This window comes from Haliotis asinina, chromosome 4 (genome assembly GCF_037392515.1).
Source record: "Haliotis asinina isolate JCU_RB_2024 chromosome 4, JCU_Hal_asi_v2, whole genome shotgun sequence".
NCBI classification, from domain to species: domain Eukaryota; kingdom Metazoa; phylum Mollusca; class Gastropoda; order Lepetellida; family Haliotidae; genus Haliotis; species Haliotis asinina.
The window spans coordinates 8,536,672-8,553,508 of NC_090283.1; the positions used below are offsets into that span (position 1 = coordinate 8,536,672).

General features: G+C 40.3%; 1 protein-coding gene across 1 annotated transcript; it reads right to left on the reverse strand.

Annotated features, from left to right (window-relative positions):
• Positions 1-353: 353 nt before the first annotated feature.
• On the reverse strand, positions 354-14,849 carry LOC137282191 (polypeptide N-acetylgalactosaminyltransferase 5-like). Its single transcript, XM_067813923.1, has 11 exons — positions 13,611-14,849; positions 12,897-13,041; positions 9,348-9,514; positions 8,447-8,611; positions 7,847-8,057; positions 7,110-7,227; positions 4,884-5,069; positions 4,171-4,302; positions 3,209-3,301; positions 1,910-2,035; positions 354-963 (listed from the first exon to the last, which is right to left on the reverse strand). Exons 1-11 carry the CDS (start codon positions 14,038-14,040, stop codon positions 823-825), a joined length of 1,914 nt encoding a protein of 637 aa, XP_067670024.1. The 5' UTR covers positions 14,041-14,849; the 3' UTR covers positions 354-822.
• Positions 14,850-16,837: the final 1,988 nt, after the last annotated feature.

Here is a 16,837-nt window from a genome sequence, read left to right on the forward strand (position 1 = left end):
GTAGAAAACAACGTATATATGAACACTACCTACAGTTCAATGTGAAATTTAAAAATGACGACACATTTCGTTCCTATACTGAATTCGTAGAAGCAAATTTTCTTGAATACACGGGTTTATTATCTTCAATGAAAACAAATACCATCCCCTTGCAGTCAAGGCTGAGTCTGGTCATTAATAACACTGGCGTTCCTTTTGGACACTCCGACGTTACAAACAAGTATCATCTGTGCCGTCATCTGGTATAAATCATATGAGTTTAATGATAAATAATGAGGAAATTATTGAGGTTTCATGATGAAAAGCACAATGGTTCTCAAATATATTACTTGGAAAAAATCAACAACATTCTGTATATAAAGTATATATTACCCTTGGCAACACATACAAAAGGTCACTCTGAAATATATATACAAACATTCTTGACCACAATGAAGCACCTGACATCTCAAATATTCGCCTCAAAGGTGATTAGTTTCCTGTTCTTACTGCACTAAAGTGACGATTTTAGTGAACGCAACACAACTCCGCCTACTTGAGGTTTGATCTGTTACAACATTAGAGGCCTTAACACAATCTGAAAGGTCGGGCACATACTGGACCAACCCGGACACGACCCGTACATCAGTAACAAAATGATTATAGAAAAGTTGAAATGTCCAGTCGTTGTTATAATGATATAGTTACAGCAGCGTCTAATCACTTTTGTAACATCACAATATGCGTAGATACATCATGACGCTCTCTCACATAATTCAACAATGCAATCACATTTTCCAGACGCACCAAGTAAATGAACAACACACGAAGTCCTCTTATGTCTTACGTGTTATGAAGCTGAAACTTAGATTTCTCAAACATCCATCTTTGATTCAACGTACTGTCACACGTTTTCACAAGAAGCGTTGAATTTTCTCCAGCTGTCAAGCATTTGTCTGAGTTTCCTAGACGAAGGGCTTTATCCTGAAGGAAAACATAAACATTTCAGTCAAAAACATTAAATAACTCCAATTTTTGTAGTTATGAGAGTACTGCACATAAAAGAATTATGAATATGTTTAAAACAGTACTTTTTCAAATGGTTAAAATGAACGGTTTCGTCTTCTAAACTTGGCATATGCACAGTACATTCCCAAGTGAGGATCCAAAATGGACCTTCCTTTCAACATTGGACCTATGAAGATAGGGATGAGAATCGATCTTCAGCAGCTGTGCTCGTCACCACAGACGATGAACGGGATCGAGTGCTTAGGCTAGCGTAGATCGATGCTCATAAGAGGATCACTGAATTGTCTAGTCCAGATTTAATTATTTACAGACCACCGTCATATAGCTGGAATGTTGCTATGTGGTTAAACAAAAAGAAAAATACAAAACAAACAGATTCCCCGCCCCATATGGGTTTGTGGTCAAGCCACATGAAGTTAGTGTGTGAAGCCCAATTCTGGTGTCCCTCGCCGTGTGTTGATGGAATATTAGTAAAATGCCACGCAAAACCAAACTCACCCCTCCCACATTTCCCTGACACTTTCCCTGGGCCTAGCGAAATAAACCCCACTCACTCACTTATTACTCACGCTGGAACTCTATTTCAAATCCGGATTCCAATACATGAGCACGTTTACTGTGACGGCGAAACGAGAACACCTCAAACATATCTATGCTTTGGACTCGCGATAGCTTGATTCTGAACAATTAAGGGGTTGATATCGAACACTGCTAAAGCCACCATGACACAACAGAAGAGTGAATGAGTCTAGTTTTACGCCGTTTTCAGTAATAGCATGACGTATGATACCAGAAGTGCTGGGAATTGAACCCGTGTCTTCGGCGTGACGAGAGAGCGATTTAACCACTAGGCTACCCCCCCCCCCCCCCCCCCCAAATACAATGTGAGTTATAATCATACCTCAGTGTACGTCCAGTGAAGCAGGTCATCCATGTTGCAGTGGTAGTCAGCAATCTGACCTCTCCTCACACACAGGCGTGTGCTCACGTGGCCCTCCAACACCCCACCGGGGTATAACTGCCAATACTGAAACATATACGAACCACATGACCTCTCACAAGGAGCTTGGTATGGCCGGTTTGTTGCTTAATGCCACACTCAGCAACATTTCCGCTGTATAACGACGTTTGTATATTCAAATTAATGCGGTGAGAAATATTATCAGCATCGATCTACTCTTTTGGGATACAATTGCATACATCAGCTAAGTCAGCGAGCCACACCCCTAGGTCCTGTTTGTCGTCATTTGAGATACGCATGGGAGGTTTGGTTGGCGGAATTTAACCCGGACACGACTCTCACATAAATAGAGAAGTGAGGGCAGTTTATTCCTAAAGAACTCAATTAGCCATTTAGGGTTTCTTCGCTTTGCCTTTTTCTCTTCTTTGCAGGCTACATACATGTTATGAGTTATGTTGTAACATATATCTGGATTCGTCTTAGTGACTTGGTTGTGAACCGAATCATTGAACCGTTTCCATCTCAATGAATGGTCTGTGTTATTCAGGCTGAGGTGTCGACTTGTCATTGTCAAGTGTCTTGTGTGGTGGTAAATGGGAGGAACAAATGTATGTTTTCGGTCTTACACTTTGCTTTGTTTACTTTGCAAGAACGAGGAAATTCGGCATTGACAGCAATGTTTCCTAATAGCCGCATGGTGTACATTCCCAAGCTTAAAATAAAAAAAGTAAAATAAGATAAAAAAAGAAGAAAGCAACGAAAAAAACCCGATAACGCCCTTACCTAAACCCTAAAACAGATTTCATTGATTTCATTGATCATAAAGTGCAAAGACCTGTTGAAAAAGGAATAGATTGATCATTGCAAAACCAGACTACAACTCAGGTATAACCATGTTAGAACTGGTCTTCAGAAAACCTACATTTGTCGTACGATGCAGATTCAGTTTGTACGTACAAGATTCAGTTTGGTTGGTCAGGATCACTGACTTGGTTTACACATATTATCGTATCCCAGATGCGTAGATCAATACTCATGCTGTTGATCACTGGAGTGTCTGGTCGAGACGATTATTTACAGACTATCACCACATTGCTAGAATATTGAGTACAGATCAAAATGATGAATCATAAATGTGTGGTTGTGGTCGTCAGGTTGTCCGCGATCCACTTTGCATGTTTGCACATTGAACAAAGTCAGGTAAAAATAAACGTAATCAGCAGCCAATCAGATGCTCACCTGTCTCTTTTCATACTGACGACAAGGAAGGAGACCCGTAACACTGTCACGTGTCGTACTCACACAGAGACTGGGGTGGGCAGCGCTTTTAATCTGTTGGTCAGAAAGTCGTAGTTCACTAGTCACTGTATTTACGAATTGACATTCTGCTTTATCATCAACCGTTACCCTACTTCACACAGAGTGAGAGAGTAGTTAATATTTTATCTCTCGTCTTCAGTGTTTCTGACATATCGTGACTAAATAAAATCATAGGTTTACAGTAACTGACAGTAAGTCATAAAGTCCTGTTAACAAAGGATAGTGACATTAGCAGTCTAAGTAAACTAGTCTCAACACTTTTCTTTACACTCCACTACTGAGTCTAACAAAACCTAGCAGGAGGGGCTGGGGCTAGTTTACTTTGACTGGTAACATTAGATGATCACAGTTATACATTTAAAGCTAATAACTAAATCTAAACCATTTAACTACAGAATATAACACAATATAAAAACAGGATATACACTGACAGCTGAAATGTGATCTCCATACTTTGGACTAGGGACTTAGGGCACACAATTGGTATTACATCATCACTACAGCTGTCAGCTATTTCTAGCCATAAATTAAATTCACAGAGATACGACAATTAACCCTGACATATATAGAAAAAAATACTGGGGCAGATATGGACGTAAATTCCCTCAGTTGCCACAGATTTTGATATCGTCATTGGTAGACGTTTCGCGTGTTTAAATATTGAGAGCCGCTTATGTTGTTATTGATTACGCACTACCTATCATATGGTGAACTTTGTACAAATCAAAATCATGTCACATGTTTTCATCCATGTACATATATAGATATACCGAGCACTGCATGACCTAGGCTGTTGTATTCGAAATACGGCACTCTTCAGAAAGGTAGAACTATCATTTGAGATGTAGCGTAATCAGTAGCACAACGTGTTAAAGACTAACCTGCCCAGCATTCAAGACCCTGGTGATGGGGCACTCAGGGTATATATTTTCTATATACCAGCGGAAGTTGTGGCAGTGAAGACTTTCCCGTAACTTCTTCCGGGCAGTAATGTCACCAATCTTCACCTGCAACTGAGTCAAATTTCTTTTCAGATTTGATTTGTCCTCTTCAGTCTTTCGCCAAACGAAATTGAGCCAAAAAATCTTACGAAGTATGATATTTCATTTATATATCACCAAGTATCTTTGAATGTACCTTCATGACATTAATGTCATCCGCGTCTATCTGCAATTACCAGATCGTCACGAGCTTGTACATGTACATAAATTGTGAAAGCGTTAATACGTGTCGTGGACCAATATCTCCACATCGGGTGATGACTACACAATAAATTAAATTGTAGCCCATGCTCATCAGAGCACAGCCCCTCGATCTTTCCGAATCTACCCAAATGGGGTAGGACGGCATGTTTACACAACTTAGTGAGTCTGACCATCCGATCCTGTTAATCACATTTTGCGGGAAGCTTGGGTTGCAGTTCGAGTAAGGAGATTCCGACACAGACAATGGAAACATTCAAATTTAAATGTTCTGTCGATTGTTTGGGATATTCATTGCACATGATATTACTCATGTTGTGTTTCATACACCCCAATCACTAGTCGCATTTACAACTAATATGATTACAACATCTCACAATGTACTTGCTTACCGGGAGCAAACGATTCGCCTCATAGTACAGGTGCTTGTACTCGTCAAGCCAGACTTCTACGACCCTAACAATATTAGTTAGAGCAGGGTTTCCACCCATCTTCCACTTAACGGGATTCACCCAGCGAAACACGTGACCCACGTGAGAACAAGGAAGTGTTTCCAAAGTTCCATTGCACATCCAAATCTGAAAATACATGAATCATTGGCTGATGAAAACGCGTCAGCCTCTAGTTTCATAAGTATTCCTTTATATCTCGTTTCCAAATGTAAATTATAAAAGAGCGGAACTTATTGTATTAAGGGAGGTAACATGGCCGTCACACAACCACGGTCTTGATGGGATGAAGAAGGTGCTCGTTTGTGAAGTCCACATAGCTTCTAGAAAATACTAATCTCCACTGCTTTAATCCAACGCTGTTCTACAACTTTAGACACGTGCCCGTAAAATATAAAAGAATATTGAGGAACTGAAAGAAAGAATCAGTGCACAATAAACTTGAAACAACGGTAAGCTGTATATTTCATATGCGCGTGACTCTAATGCCATATACGACTGACAGTCTCATCTATTAAACCCGCAGGCTATAGCCTCTGTTTGTTGATCTGGATATGTTCGACTTGTATAACTCTTGCCATTCAGGAACAAAGTTTTTCGTTTCTGCCACTGATTGGACAATGGAAACAGTCATACGAGCGGATGTCAATAAGTTTTGGGCCTTGAGCATTTTTCATACCAAGGTGTCACAGCCTATGGCACGACATTGAACCTTGGGGTGTAGCTGATGTGATATATAAGTTTTGGTATCCTACTTTCAGAAGTTATTGAACAGCTCACATTGACAGAAAGACGCCCCCCTCACGACAGTAAAAATGAATAAAATTGAGTATAGAGCAGTAATTAAGTTTTTAGTTCTTGAAGGAAACTCGGCGAGGAATATTGAAGAAAGGCTTTCAGCAGTTTATGGGAAGTCTTCCCCTTCATCTGCTACCATCAAACGATGGGTCAATGAATTTAAGCAGGGTAGAGAGAGTCTTGAAGATGACCCCCGTCCAGGTCGCCCAACAACAAGCACTAGTCAGGAAAACATTGACAGAGTGCATAGACTTGTGCTGGCAAATCGTCGAATCACAGACCACAGGCATCGCACACGGATCCATCGAGACAATTCTTCATGAACATCTCGTCATGTCTAAGGTGTGCGCAAGATGGGTGCCAAGAATGCTTACAGACGAAATGAAGCAAACAAGGGTCACCATAAGCAACTGCTAACCAGATACAACAAGAATCCAGAAGATTTTCACTTTAGGCTAGTAACCTGTGATGAAACCTGGATCCACCACTATGATCCTGAGAGCAAACAAGAACCCATGGAATGGAAACGTGTCATTTCTCCTAGGACCAAAACGTTCAAAGCCTCCAGATCAGTGCATAAGGTAATGGCAACAGTCTTCTAGGATAGCAAAGGCGTCATCCACATAGATTACTTACCAAAAGGAAGAACAATGAATGGGGAATATTACGCTAACTTGTTGAGGCATGTGCGACAGTCAATCAAGAGAAGCACCAGGGCAAGATCAGACGTGGTATTCTTCTACACCAAGGTAATGCTCCAGTAAACACCTCTCGCGTTGCAGCTGCTGCTGTCCAGGAATGTGGGAATCTTGCCGCATCCCCCCTACTCTCCAGACCTGGCACCACGTGATTACCATCTGTTCCCAAATCTCACCAAACACTTGCGCGGTCGTACATTTCAGGATGATAATGAGCTTATTGCTGCTACTGAGGCTCGGTTTGAAGACCAAAATGGCGCCTTCTACAGAGATGGCATCAGCGACTGGCAGAAAAAATGGAATAAGTGTCTTGACTCACAAGGGGACTATGTTGAAAAATATATGTGGTTCATACCAATATTTTGTGTTTTTCTATGCAAGTCTTGAAACTTATTGACATCCCCTCGTATTACAATGAGAGTATTAAGTCATGTTTGAATTTTCTTGATGATGACGGCTTCTGGTACTGAAGTTTGCCGTTAGTGTATACATACACATGGTCCTGTATACCTAGCCCTCAGCTTTTCTACCCTAATAATTCACGAAGATAATTACAATGTGTCAAACTGCTATACTGGTTAGGGTCACACAACATTTACCCATGTAATTCATGGTAATATCCTCATTTCCTTTTCACTAGTCTGTGACTAGAATATAGCTAGACAAAGCGTACTTTGAAAGACAGTTCCAAGTTCTCTGCTCCCCAATACAAGAGGCCCGAATCATATGTTCCTAGGGTTGTAAACCACTGTTTGTCAATAGCAAACAGTCCACCAGGCATTGTAGGCGATCTGTGAAACAAAGAAAGTGTCAATTTCGAAAGACGGCATAAAATCAAGTGTTTGGTTTTGTTCAGAGTATTATCGCCCACAAAACATGTAATTGGTTTTGTTTGGGTTATTACCGATCCGTACCCGAGACTCCACTACCACTATTCTTCCAAAGCAGTAAAAGCCTTGGACAGTTAATATTCCATTTGAAAAAAATAACACCTATTCTTAACGCGGAGTGGTGTAAACGTTATGCTATTGAGACAAATGACAGACTATTTACTCATTCATCCGGTCAATGATGTATCACAAGTTCAAATCCTGTCTGGTAACACTGACAGAACCATGTCCGAAAACATTGACAAAACACACCTGGTAACATTGACAAATTAAACATCTTAGAATATTGACAAAACACAAGTCTCAAATTACGAAAATAAACCACGTAAATGCAGTGACTACGAGACGGGAGGTGTCATTCTGCGTGGGCCCACCCTTTTCATTTACATAGTCGAGTATATATCTCAATGAATATTTACTAAAGGAAGCATCTTTTAATTTGAGAATAATTGACCTTTGCTTTATAAATTATGCATGCTGCTATCTCTGTTAGTGTAGAATTTCTTTATACACAACTTGCCTGATAGGATCAGTAGGTGTCTTCAGACTACTCTTCCTGTCATTTTCGACGTACCCCCACTTGAACATGAATCTCCAGGTAAACACTCCTAGACGGTTGGTCGTGTTCATGATACGCGTATGAAACGTTTCGTGGACAATTTCGTCTACCATAGGAAAAGGCACAGTCTTGGGGTTCTGTCGAATCCGATCAAGTAGTGGTTCTAGCCAACCTAAAATGCAAACATAAGTTCAAGATACCAGGGTTACACTATACAACGCTGATTCTGCAAACATGGGACTTATTATCAAAAGAAAACAAGGACACACACTAATTTGTGAAAAAGAGCATGTGCTCGCTTGATGTGATATGCGTGCTGATGTATGTATCCCTACACAGGTGAAGTCATATTAGCTATTAGTCAAGTATGATACGACTAACGTATCAATACGTTGCCTTATCATCTGCGAGATCATATTCCATTGTGTTGACCAAATAAATGTCACACTCTTAGAAGTTGTGACACAGCCTTGTGTCTAACACATTACTATCCTGCTATTACAAATTTGATCATATTTCACTTTGTCCAACATATGTTCCACTGCTGGATAACATATTTACCCGGGTAACATTCAATATGAGAATCCAGAAACACCAGTGTCGGACCAGCAGCCACTTCATATCCAGTGAGCCTCGCTCTGATTAGGCCCTGATGCTTCCGGTGCCTGACAATCTTCACTTTGCTCAACTTTGACATGTATTTTTTCAAAGGTGTCTTTAGATGATCTGCAGGTCGGATATTGTGCAAGCATCGTTAAAGGAAATGGTATCATCATTCTTCTATGTGGGAAATATAAAAACTGACTCAAAGATAAACCGGTGTCATTTTGTTTTGTTGCAACAGGCGACAAGCACGGAGCCATGCGTATGCTATACGTGAAACTTATACGCTTTACGAACAACTAGCCTTAAAACACTTAAAAAGTATACTTCTTTGTACATCATAAAATTCACTTACTATCAATCTTTATTTAATACTCAAAGGCCACCGGGTTATAGTACTAATCAAAGTTTACATTTTTACATCAATCATCTGTGGATAGCAATACACTGTTTCTATGATTAAATGCTTTATAGATATAGATGGAGAATTTTTCTCAGTTTCTCTTATTAACATTGTTTATAAGTGATATAAATTTAAATGTTTCAGGATGTACATGGTAGTATTTATTCATATAAATTTTACGTAAATGTAAATATGTTGGACAGACACATAAAAAATGGAATTCATCTTCAATACAGTTTAGGTTACACATTTTTGGCTAAGATATTTCAGGAAAATAGAACGTAAAACAAATACCCACGACAGTGGGTAGTAGAAAATTCGAAAATGTAAAGAAAATCCATGGGTCATGCTTGTTCACTGCAAACCAATTGCAAACCAGGGCGCGACAATATTCTGGTATACCCTACACAGTTTACATTCAGCATGTATCGTGCTAATCATGTATGTATTCTGTACCTTGTGTTGAGGCATCGTCAACGAGAATTATCTCCCTTATGAGACGTTCAGGGGAGCGGTCAAGGACACTGTGGACAGATCTGAGAAGAGTGGACCAAGCCTCGTTATGAAAGCAGATGATGACACTAGCGTGAGGGAGGTCTGTCGGATACACACGTGATTTGCATCTGTAAAGTGTAAACAGTCAAAATGTCAGTGCCCACTCAACACCGAGCATTCGCCACCAAAGTGTCCAATATACCCTAAACCTTTCCCGGTATCCAAAAAAAAATGATGCCACTGGGTGTGAGAGACAATTTAGCAGTGAAATATCAAATGATCCCTTGAAACGATGACGAGAGGTGTGTTTTTGCCAAGGTGCGATTGGAGCTTTCCCCTCTTAGATGACCTATTTATGGTGACAGTAAATTGTCGATTGAGTCTTACATACCTTATGTGGCTTGTGTAGACGTAAACGCAAGGGTTGATTGGATCTCACATCCCTTAAATGATTTGGCTATGGTCACAATAAACTGGCGATTGAGCCTTACACCCCCTCAATTGTTGATTGGAGCTCACATGCATTAGATGACTTGCCTATGGTCACTGTCGATTGAGTCTTATATCCCTTAGGTAGCTTGTCTAGACTTAAAATCAAGTGTTGATTGGAGCTCACATCCCTTACATGACTCGGCTATTATCACAATAAACTGTCTTGCATCCATGATTCTTGCATCCTTTAAGTGGCTTGTCTATAGTTACAGTAAAGTCTTGGTTGGGTCTTATACTCTTAGATGGCTTGACTGCGATGGACTCTTGGTTTAGTGGTTTGTCTTTACTTATAGTGAACTGTTGATTGCTGCTTACATACTTTAGATAGTTTATCATGTCTTACAGTGTGCTGTCGATTGGAGATTGCATCCCTTAGATGGCTTGTGTTTACGTACAGTAAAGTTTGGATTGTTGTATATATCCTTCAGATGGTTAATCATTACTTACAGTTTACTGTTGATTGGGGCTTACATCCCTTAGATGGTCTGTCTTTACATAAGGTGTTACCTTATACAAGTTTGAGTTCAGAGGGGAGAGTATTCAGTGACGCAGTTAACAGTTTTCCCTCATCACACTGGAGACCGGATTCGCTCCCCATCATGTGAAGAATGGGTAAGGTCCATTTATGTTTGCTGCTAGCATTGTCACAGAGTTGTGATCATACAATCAACAAAAGTACATAGGTACAATAAACACGTGGTAATACTACGTATACAAGCGTATAAACAGCAAAGATGTGAAAAATATTAGGGTGACGCTAATTGGATCTGGTCAGTAGATGATGAGTCACATATCTATATTACCATAGGCCAACTGTTGCCGATTTGGTGTTACCTCGCACAATCTGCAACGATTTTGATGTTGTGATTCTTCAAAGGCATTTAGAATTTAGGCATTTTCAAGTTGTTCCTGCTCCTGGTGTTGACAAGGCAAATGTATTGGCTACGATCTCTACATTCCATTCCTTGTGGCCCGTGGATAACCAATGTTCCCGGAAATACCACGTTAAGGTCAAATAATTCATATGGCCGTGACTCAAGTTAGTACATCGGTACAACTACTTGTTTGATACAGACATCTGGAATCACCTAATTCAGCCTAAGCGTCCTTTATCGTTGTCAGATAAGGCGCTTCCTTGTCATCATATTGCGCAATAAATATATCATTACTGGCATGCTTTTGATGCTTATTTTTTATTTTGCAGCTGTTACCAAATTGATGTTACCTTGCATACAACAATCTTTTAAGAGATGTGAAGCATTTCGTATAGAGTTGAATACCTATTTTCTGCAATAACCTTGTCTATCTGTATTTGAGAGTATGCCTGATTGGAGGGCTGCCTGTTTGGGAGCGTCCACTGTAGATTATGCTCTAACTACATCACATTGTAATTGATTTCATTTGTTTCTATTCATATGACCAGGATGTAAGTGGATGGACATGGGTGGATTATCTTCAAGATTATTATAATTACCATTACTTCCTCAACAATGATGACTATCCTTCGTATCGTAAAGACTTGATTTCCGTGTACTTTCCACCCGTGAAGATCTGGACTGACACTGATCTTCAATAACCCATGATTGTGGTACGGATCACTAACCTGGTTGACACATGCCATCGTACTCCAATTGTGTAGATTGATGGGCATGGTGTTGATCACTGGACTGTCTGGTCCAGACGAGATTATTTCCAGACTGCCGTGTGCATGATATTGCTGATTGCGGCGTAAAATTAAGCTCACTCATTCATTCCTTCACTGATCATATAGCTACTCTCTCTCTCTCTCTCTCTCCCTCTCTCTCTCCCTCTGTGTATATTTACCATCTGAACATCATGCCACCTTGCGCATGTACATTGTCAAAATATTGACTAGAGAAATGCCCGAAGGCGAGGATTTATGGAGGTGATCTTAGTTATTTTGAGGGGCATGTGTATCCTTACTTTTTCATGCGGTGAAAGATACCAAATATAGAAATTAGCATCAATAATTGTTATTGCCTTTATATGTATCACTTAAGAATACCTACCCTAAACGATGCTGTTTCTGTAAAGTTACAAACAGTTTGACAATCCCTCCTTGATGCATCCGTGTATTTGGTGAATGCATACATCATGACTTAAGTGTGATTGCTGGCATTGTTTTATTGAACATTTCTTTTTGAATCGAAGCACTTTGTGACTTTAAAGAGTGATATGTAGATTGCTATTGTTTATTTGTTTCCTTAGTAACATTGGGTGGAATTTCTGAAAATGATCTTCCTGAAACCTCTTACTGAAATGTGTGCACCGGTCAAAATTAATTATCTACGTCTAGCAAAGCCAGACATTCCAGACAAAGCTTACTTGCATTTTCTACGACTCTTGTCGACAAACACAATTTACAAAGAAACATATAACCTTGATTATAAATATAACGATTTAAAAAGTGTCGGTTTGCACAGGGCAACGCATTTATATGCTGAATGCTAAAATATCAATGCAAATTATATGCATGAATAGATCACTAGAAATAATCAATGACAACAGTCGTTGAGGACTACTTCTGTGTGCTCTGCAAGCTGGTAGCCTCTGTTTAGCGTTGTAAACAATCAAATGTCGATGCCAGTCATTGATACAGGATTGTACACATGAAAATAAGGATATAATGAATGTGTCAAGTGTTGGAATGCTTGCCCACGCATTGTATTATAACACTTATCCTTAAATGATACATGCTTACATTTACAACAGGTATTGGTAACTTAAATGTATGTGGGTACCAGATAGATAAAGTTCCATATAATTTAGGAAATCCAAACAAATAACGTATTTGCACCATGCTTTACATGACGTAGGTGATCAGCTTCCCGCTACGTTATGCTATATTTGTGACTGCAGCAAACGTCTGCAAAGTATTTCCGAGCACCTGATGTCATCATAAATGCCAGCAGTGATTTCCAGTAGGTTCAGGTTTGATTTTCATGCATAATTATATATATATATACTCATATATATTTGGTCTTTCTATATACCTACTCTTCTATCCTAGTATCCAGAAGACGCCGATGTACAGAAATCCGGTCGCTCACCAGTTGGTTAAAGCCATTTCTCCTCTTTCCTTCTCTGTATTCCTCCTCCTCCTGCTTCGTGTGTTTGTAGACGTAGGCAGCTCCCCACTCACCTGGGAACACAGCTGTCTACAGTTTTGAACCAAATAGTCAGTCGTACATGATCAAACAGTTCGATCTTAAATGTGTAATTGCTACCACAACAGGCGTAGTTTATCAGTTGAAGCTTCTAACGCACAGACCTAAAAGATGATTCAATTATATCATTTGAATGACTATATACCCACAGAATAAGAAAGGTTGGTAAAGGCATACGAGCAACACATTTATGGTCAATGCAGTGTAATATTGAAGTGTACGGGTTTTAAAAAGGCAGACGTAGGTTTAAAATGCTGTGACAGTCATTAACTGAATTATTTTTAATCATCGCAAAAAGAGCATATTTGATTGCATCTCTTTTACATAAGAAAAATATATTGTGGACACAACTGCTGCATCTGCTGGAATATGACACTTATCACAAAGGAAAGGGAAAACAATACGGGAAATGTTCAAAATACTACACCAGCCGTATTCACATCTGTGTCTAGTAGAAAATACATTCCCATTTGGTGAGTTTAACCCATTTTGGCAAGACGAGCGAAAACACTACCTCAGAACCACATCACGAGACTGGTCTCACCTGGACCATCCTCCGGGCTGTTCTCTACAAATGGTGGATATGTCACATTAATGTCCTCTCCACTGTACTCCTCCACGAAATATTCCACACTGTATGTGTTCCCTGTGTGTCGGCCATGTTGCTCTACCGACTTGCCCAGGAGCACACTCTTCTTGCGTTTTCTCATCGCGTCTGCTACCTTTTTATAGCCGTCGTCATATATATTTACTTGTTCTAAGGCATCAACATTCTGAAAACTATTTTTGAGATAACTTTGTTTGTGCCTTTTGTCCCTTTCAATATATTTCATAACGCCTTCAACAATGTCACCTTGTGAATTTGACGAATTTTCTTTGTATTGAACAATGATCTGCATCAAAATCCTTGTTGTATAAAAGAGTAAAACCACCAAACCGAAAATTTTGAGGATGTTAAGTTTTGAACGCCTCATCCTTTGCGCCCAAAATTCCAGCTAGGACACACACATCACAATATTCCCACAACTGTCAGATGCACAGTGATTTGACAGTATCATGCAAAGACGAGAAGGTACAGGTGTATGTTGGTGTATGAACATTGTCGATGCGAAAGCAGCTGGCGATAACATCGTTGCTGGAAAATGTACTGATCAATGTATTGTTACAAGGATAGTGCAGTTCCGTTAACAATGTGGCGGTGAACTAAATACGTGCCTGTATAGTACGTACTATAGGTATTGATGTCTTATTGTAACATGTGGTCAAGTCTTTATGTCAAACATTAGAAAGTCGGTACATTAAAGTAGGCACAAGTGTATTTAATAAATAATTATGCAACTTCAGTTTTGGAAACACCACAGCGAATAATATTCAATATTAGTTCAAACAGAGTGAGGTTAATTGGTCATGTCAGACAAGTTGCCAAGGTGTTGGTAGACGGCATGTCAGAGGACTGTCACAAACACGTTACCAACTGACTGTCACCGACCTGATATTAGAAGACGCACCCATAAGCACATGTCATGTCACGAGTACTGTCACAGGCATGCTATCAACTGTCTGTCTTCAACAGGATATTATCGAACTGGCCAAAAGAAATCATAAAAGAAAACAACCAGAGAAACCATGCTGCATAAATGTTGAAACATTAAAATTACTACAACCTGCACACTGCACTCATTGTGTAATATGGCTGACAATGACATATCCTGACAGAAGACAATGGCGTATCGAGACTGACCTTGTACACGAGTAATCTCGGATGTCGTGCCTGCACCTACTCACATTTTGATTTGTCTATAGCTAAAGGTCATGTTGAACATTACTGCACTTAAATAACGGGGATAAGCATGCCTGTGTCAATCATCGATATCTCCAGCGTATACGTCCTGGTAAGTTTCCACTATACTCTGGATGCATCTGCGGTTCGACCAGATAATTTTATTACCTCCTTGCCTGGCTCCGCCTTCTCACAGAGGCCAATCAGCAAAGCTGCCTTTACAACCGAGCCTGCCAGTATCAACAAAGAAGGTTTGTTCGCAGTGCGACTCACATTTGGGGGAAATCGTGAAGACGAACTGGCAGGTCCGAATACATGCACAAATCCTTCAAACGCTTTCAGTGTATCTCCACATTATTTGTACTGTCAACTGTAATCAGTTAGATAATGTGAAAAGTGAAAGTAAGTTGTGATTGGTTCGCTCAACTTCCCAACGCAGGCACCTGATTGGGTAAAAATTCAGCCGAGGGAGGTAAAAAATTCATCTGGCAGGGCCGGAGATGCATCCAATATGTAGTGGATCCGCAGAGTCATCGGAACGTATACATTTGATATTTCGAGGATGGCCTGTGCCAGAAATGCTACAAATGATTTTTAGCGTTAATATGCTTTCATGAGGTGATAAAAGTAGAGACATTTGAAATAGACTTTACGTTTATTCTAATAATGCAGATGGTGTATAAGTATGTATTAACGTACGGTTTTCACAAACAAATAAGTGTTAAATATCGTTTCGTTATTTAAGAAATATTGACAAAAATTTTAAGTGTTAACGCATCCGCTTCCTGTCATGCATGCAAATTCTTATCTTTATCTATTCTTTATCACAGCGTTCACTATGCCAATGATCCCACTATGCCATTGTTGCAAAGGCTTATATTACGTGTTTGCACTTTAAAAAGACAGCGACTAACCTTTCATTAGTTTAGAAAGGGTTTATTACAAATTGTACAGAGCAGTTAGTATGTGTTACCAACAACTTTACAATATTGCAAACACATCAGAAAAAGTAGGGTCTTCTCAAACCGGGACTGAAAACCATTATTGACAATTCTGACAAGGGAGTGACTAGATGACTGTTATAAACGTCTCCAGAACCACGTGACTGGGTTCAAGTACAAAGCCCGTGTGATGACAGTGCGATTCTTGAGAACTGTGGCAGAGTACCACACCCTTGACCTCCAAATAGTTTACCTTGAGGAAACGTGGGTCAACAAGGACTGACCTACTGACTATATGTGGTTACCCACTAACGGCCGTGAACCCCTGTGTGGGAAGGGCAACCGAGTGGCTGTACTTCATGCGGGAACCGGTTTCATCGACTGTTGAAGATTCTGTAGTGGATTACGACGTCGAATTACCCGTCTATCGATCTGATCCCAAAGGTGTTCGACTGGGTTTAGATCCGGGGATCTGGAGGACCGGGGGAGGGCATTGATGTTGTTACTGGCCAGGTAGTCCACGGTGACATGCACTGTGTGGGGGGCCTGGCGTTGGAAAAGCTGTCATTGACTGTCAACAAGGTGAAGGACATGCTAATGGAGAATCTGGTCGATGTATCGGTTGGCCGTGAGACTGCCTTGGACAAATTCCGATCTGCGGGTGTATGAGATCTCCCCCCACACCATAACACTTCGCTACTGATTCTGTCTACCGATCTGATACAGTTAGGAGCAAAAGGCTCATGACGTTGTCTGTAGACACGGTTTCTACCATCACGTCGCCTGAGGAGTTAACGGGATCCATCGCTCCATATGCGCCTCCAGTTTGCCAGGTTCCATGACAGCACCGTGTTACACCATCTCACTCGTCGACGTCGATGTAGTCGTGTCAAGGAGGGGGCAACGTTTGGACGTTTGGCTCGTATTCCTATTTTTCGGAGTCAGTACCTGATTTCGTGATCAGACATCATGACAATCCTGATGGATAAAACCGTTAACACTAATCTTTGGTTGTGTTTGGTCAAGCATAATCTTCTAGAACATTCCTGA

What these genes read in the sequence shown, in the direction of transcription:
- LOC137282191 (XM_067813923.1), bottom strand. Translation starts at nt 14,040, where the DNA reads ATGAGGCGTTCAAAACTTAACATCCTCAAAATTTTCGGTTTGGTGGTT. An exon ending in CTGGATACTAGGATAGAAGA is followed by an intron (nt 9,515 to 12,896) that starts GTAGGTATATAG and finishes TACACTTTACAG; the next exon opens with ATGCAAATCACGTGTGTATC. An exon ending in TTCACTGGACGTACACTGAG is followed by an intron (nt 964 to 1,909) that starts GTATGATTATAA and finishes GTTTTCCTTCAG; the next exon opens with GATAAAGCCCTTCGTCTAGG.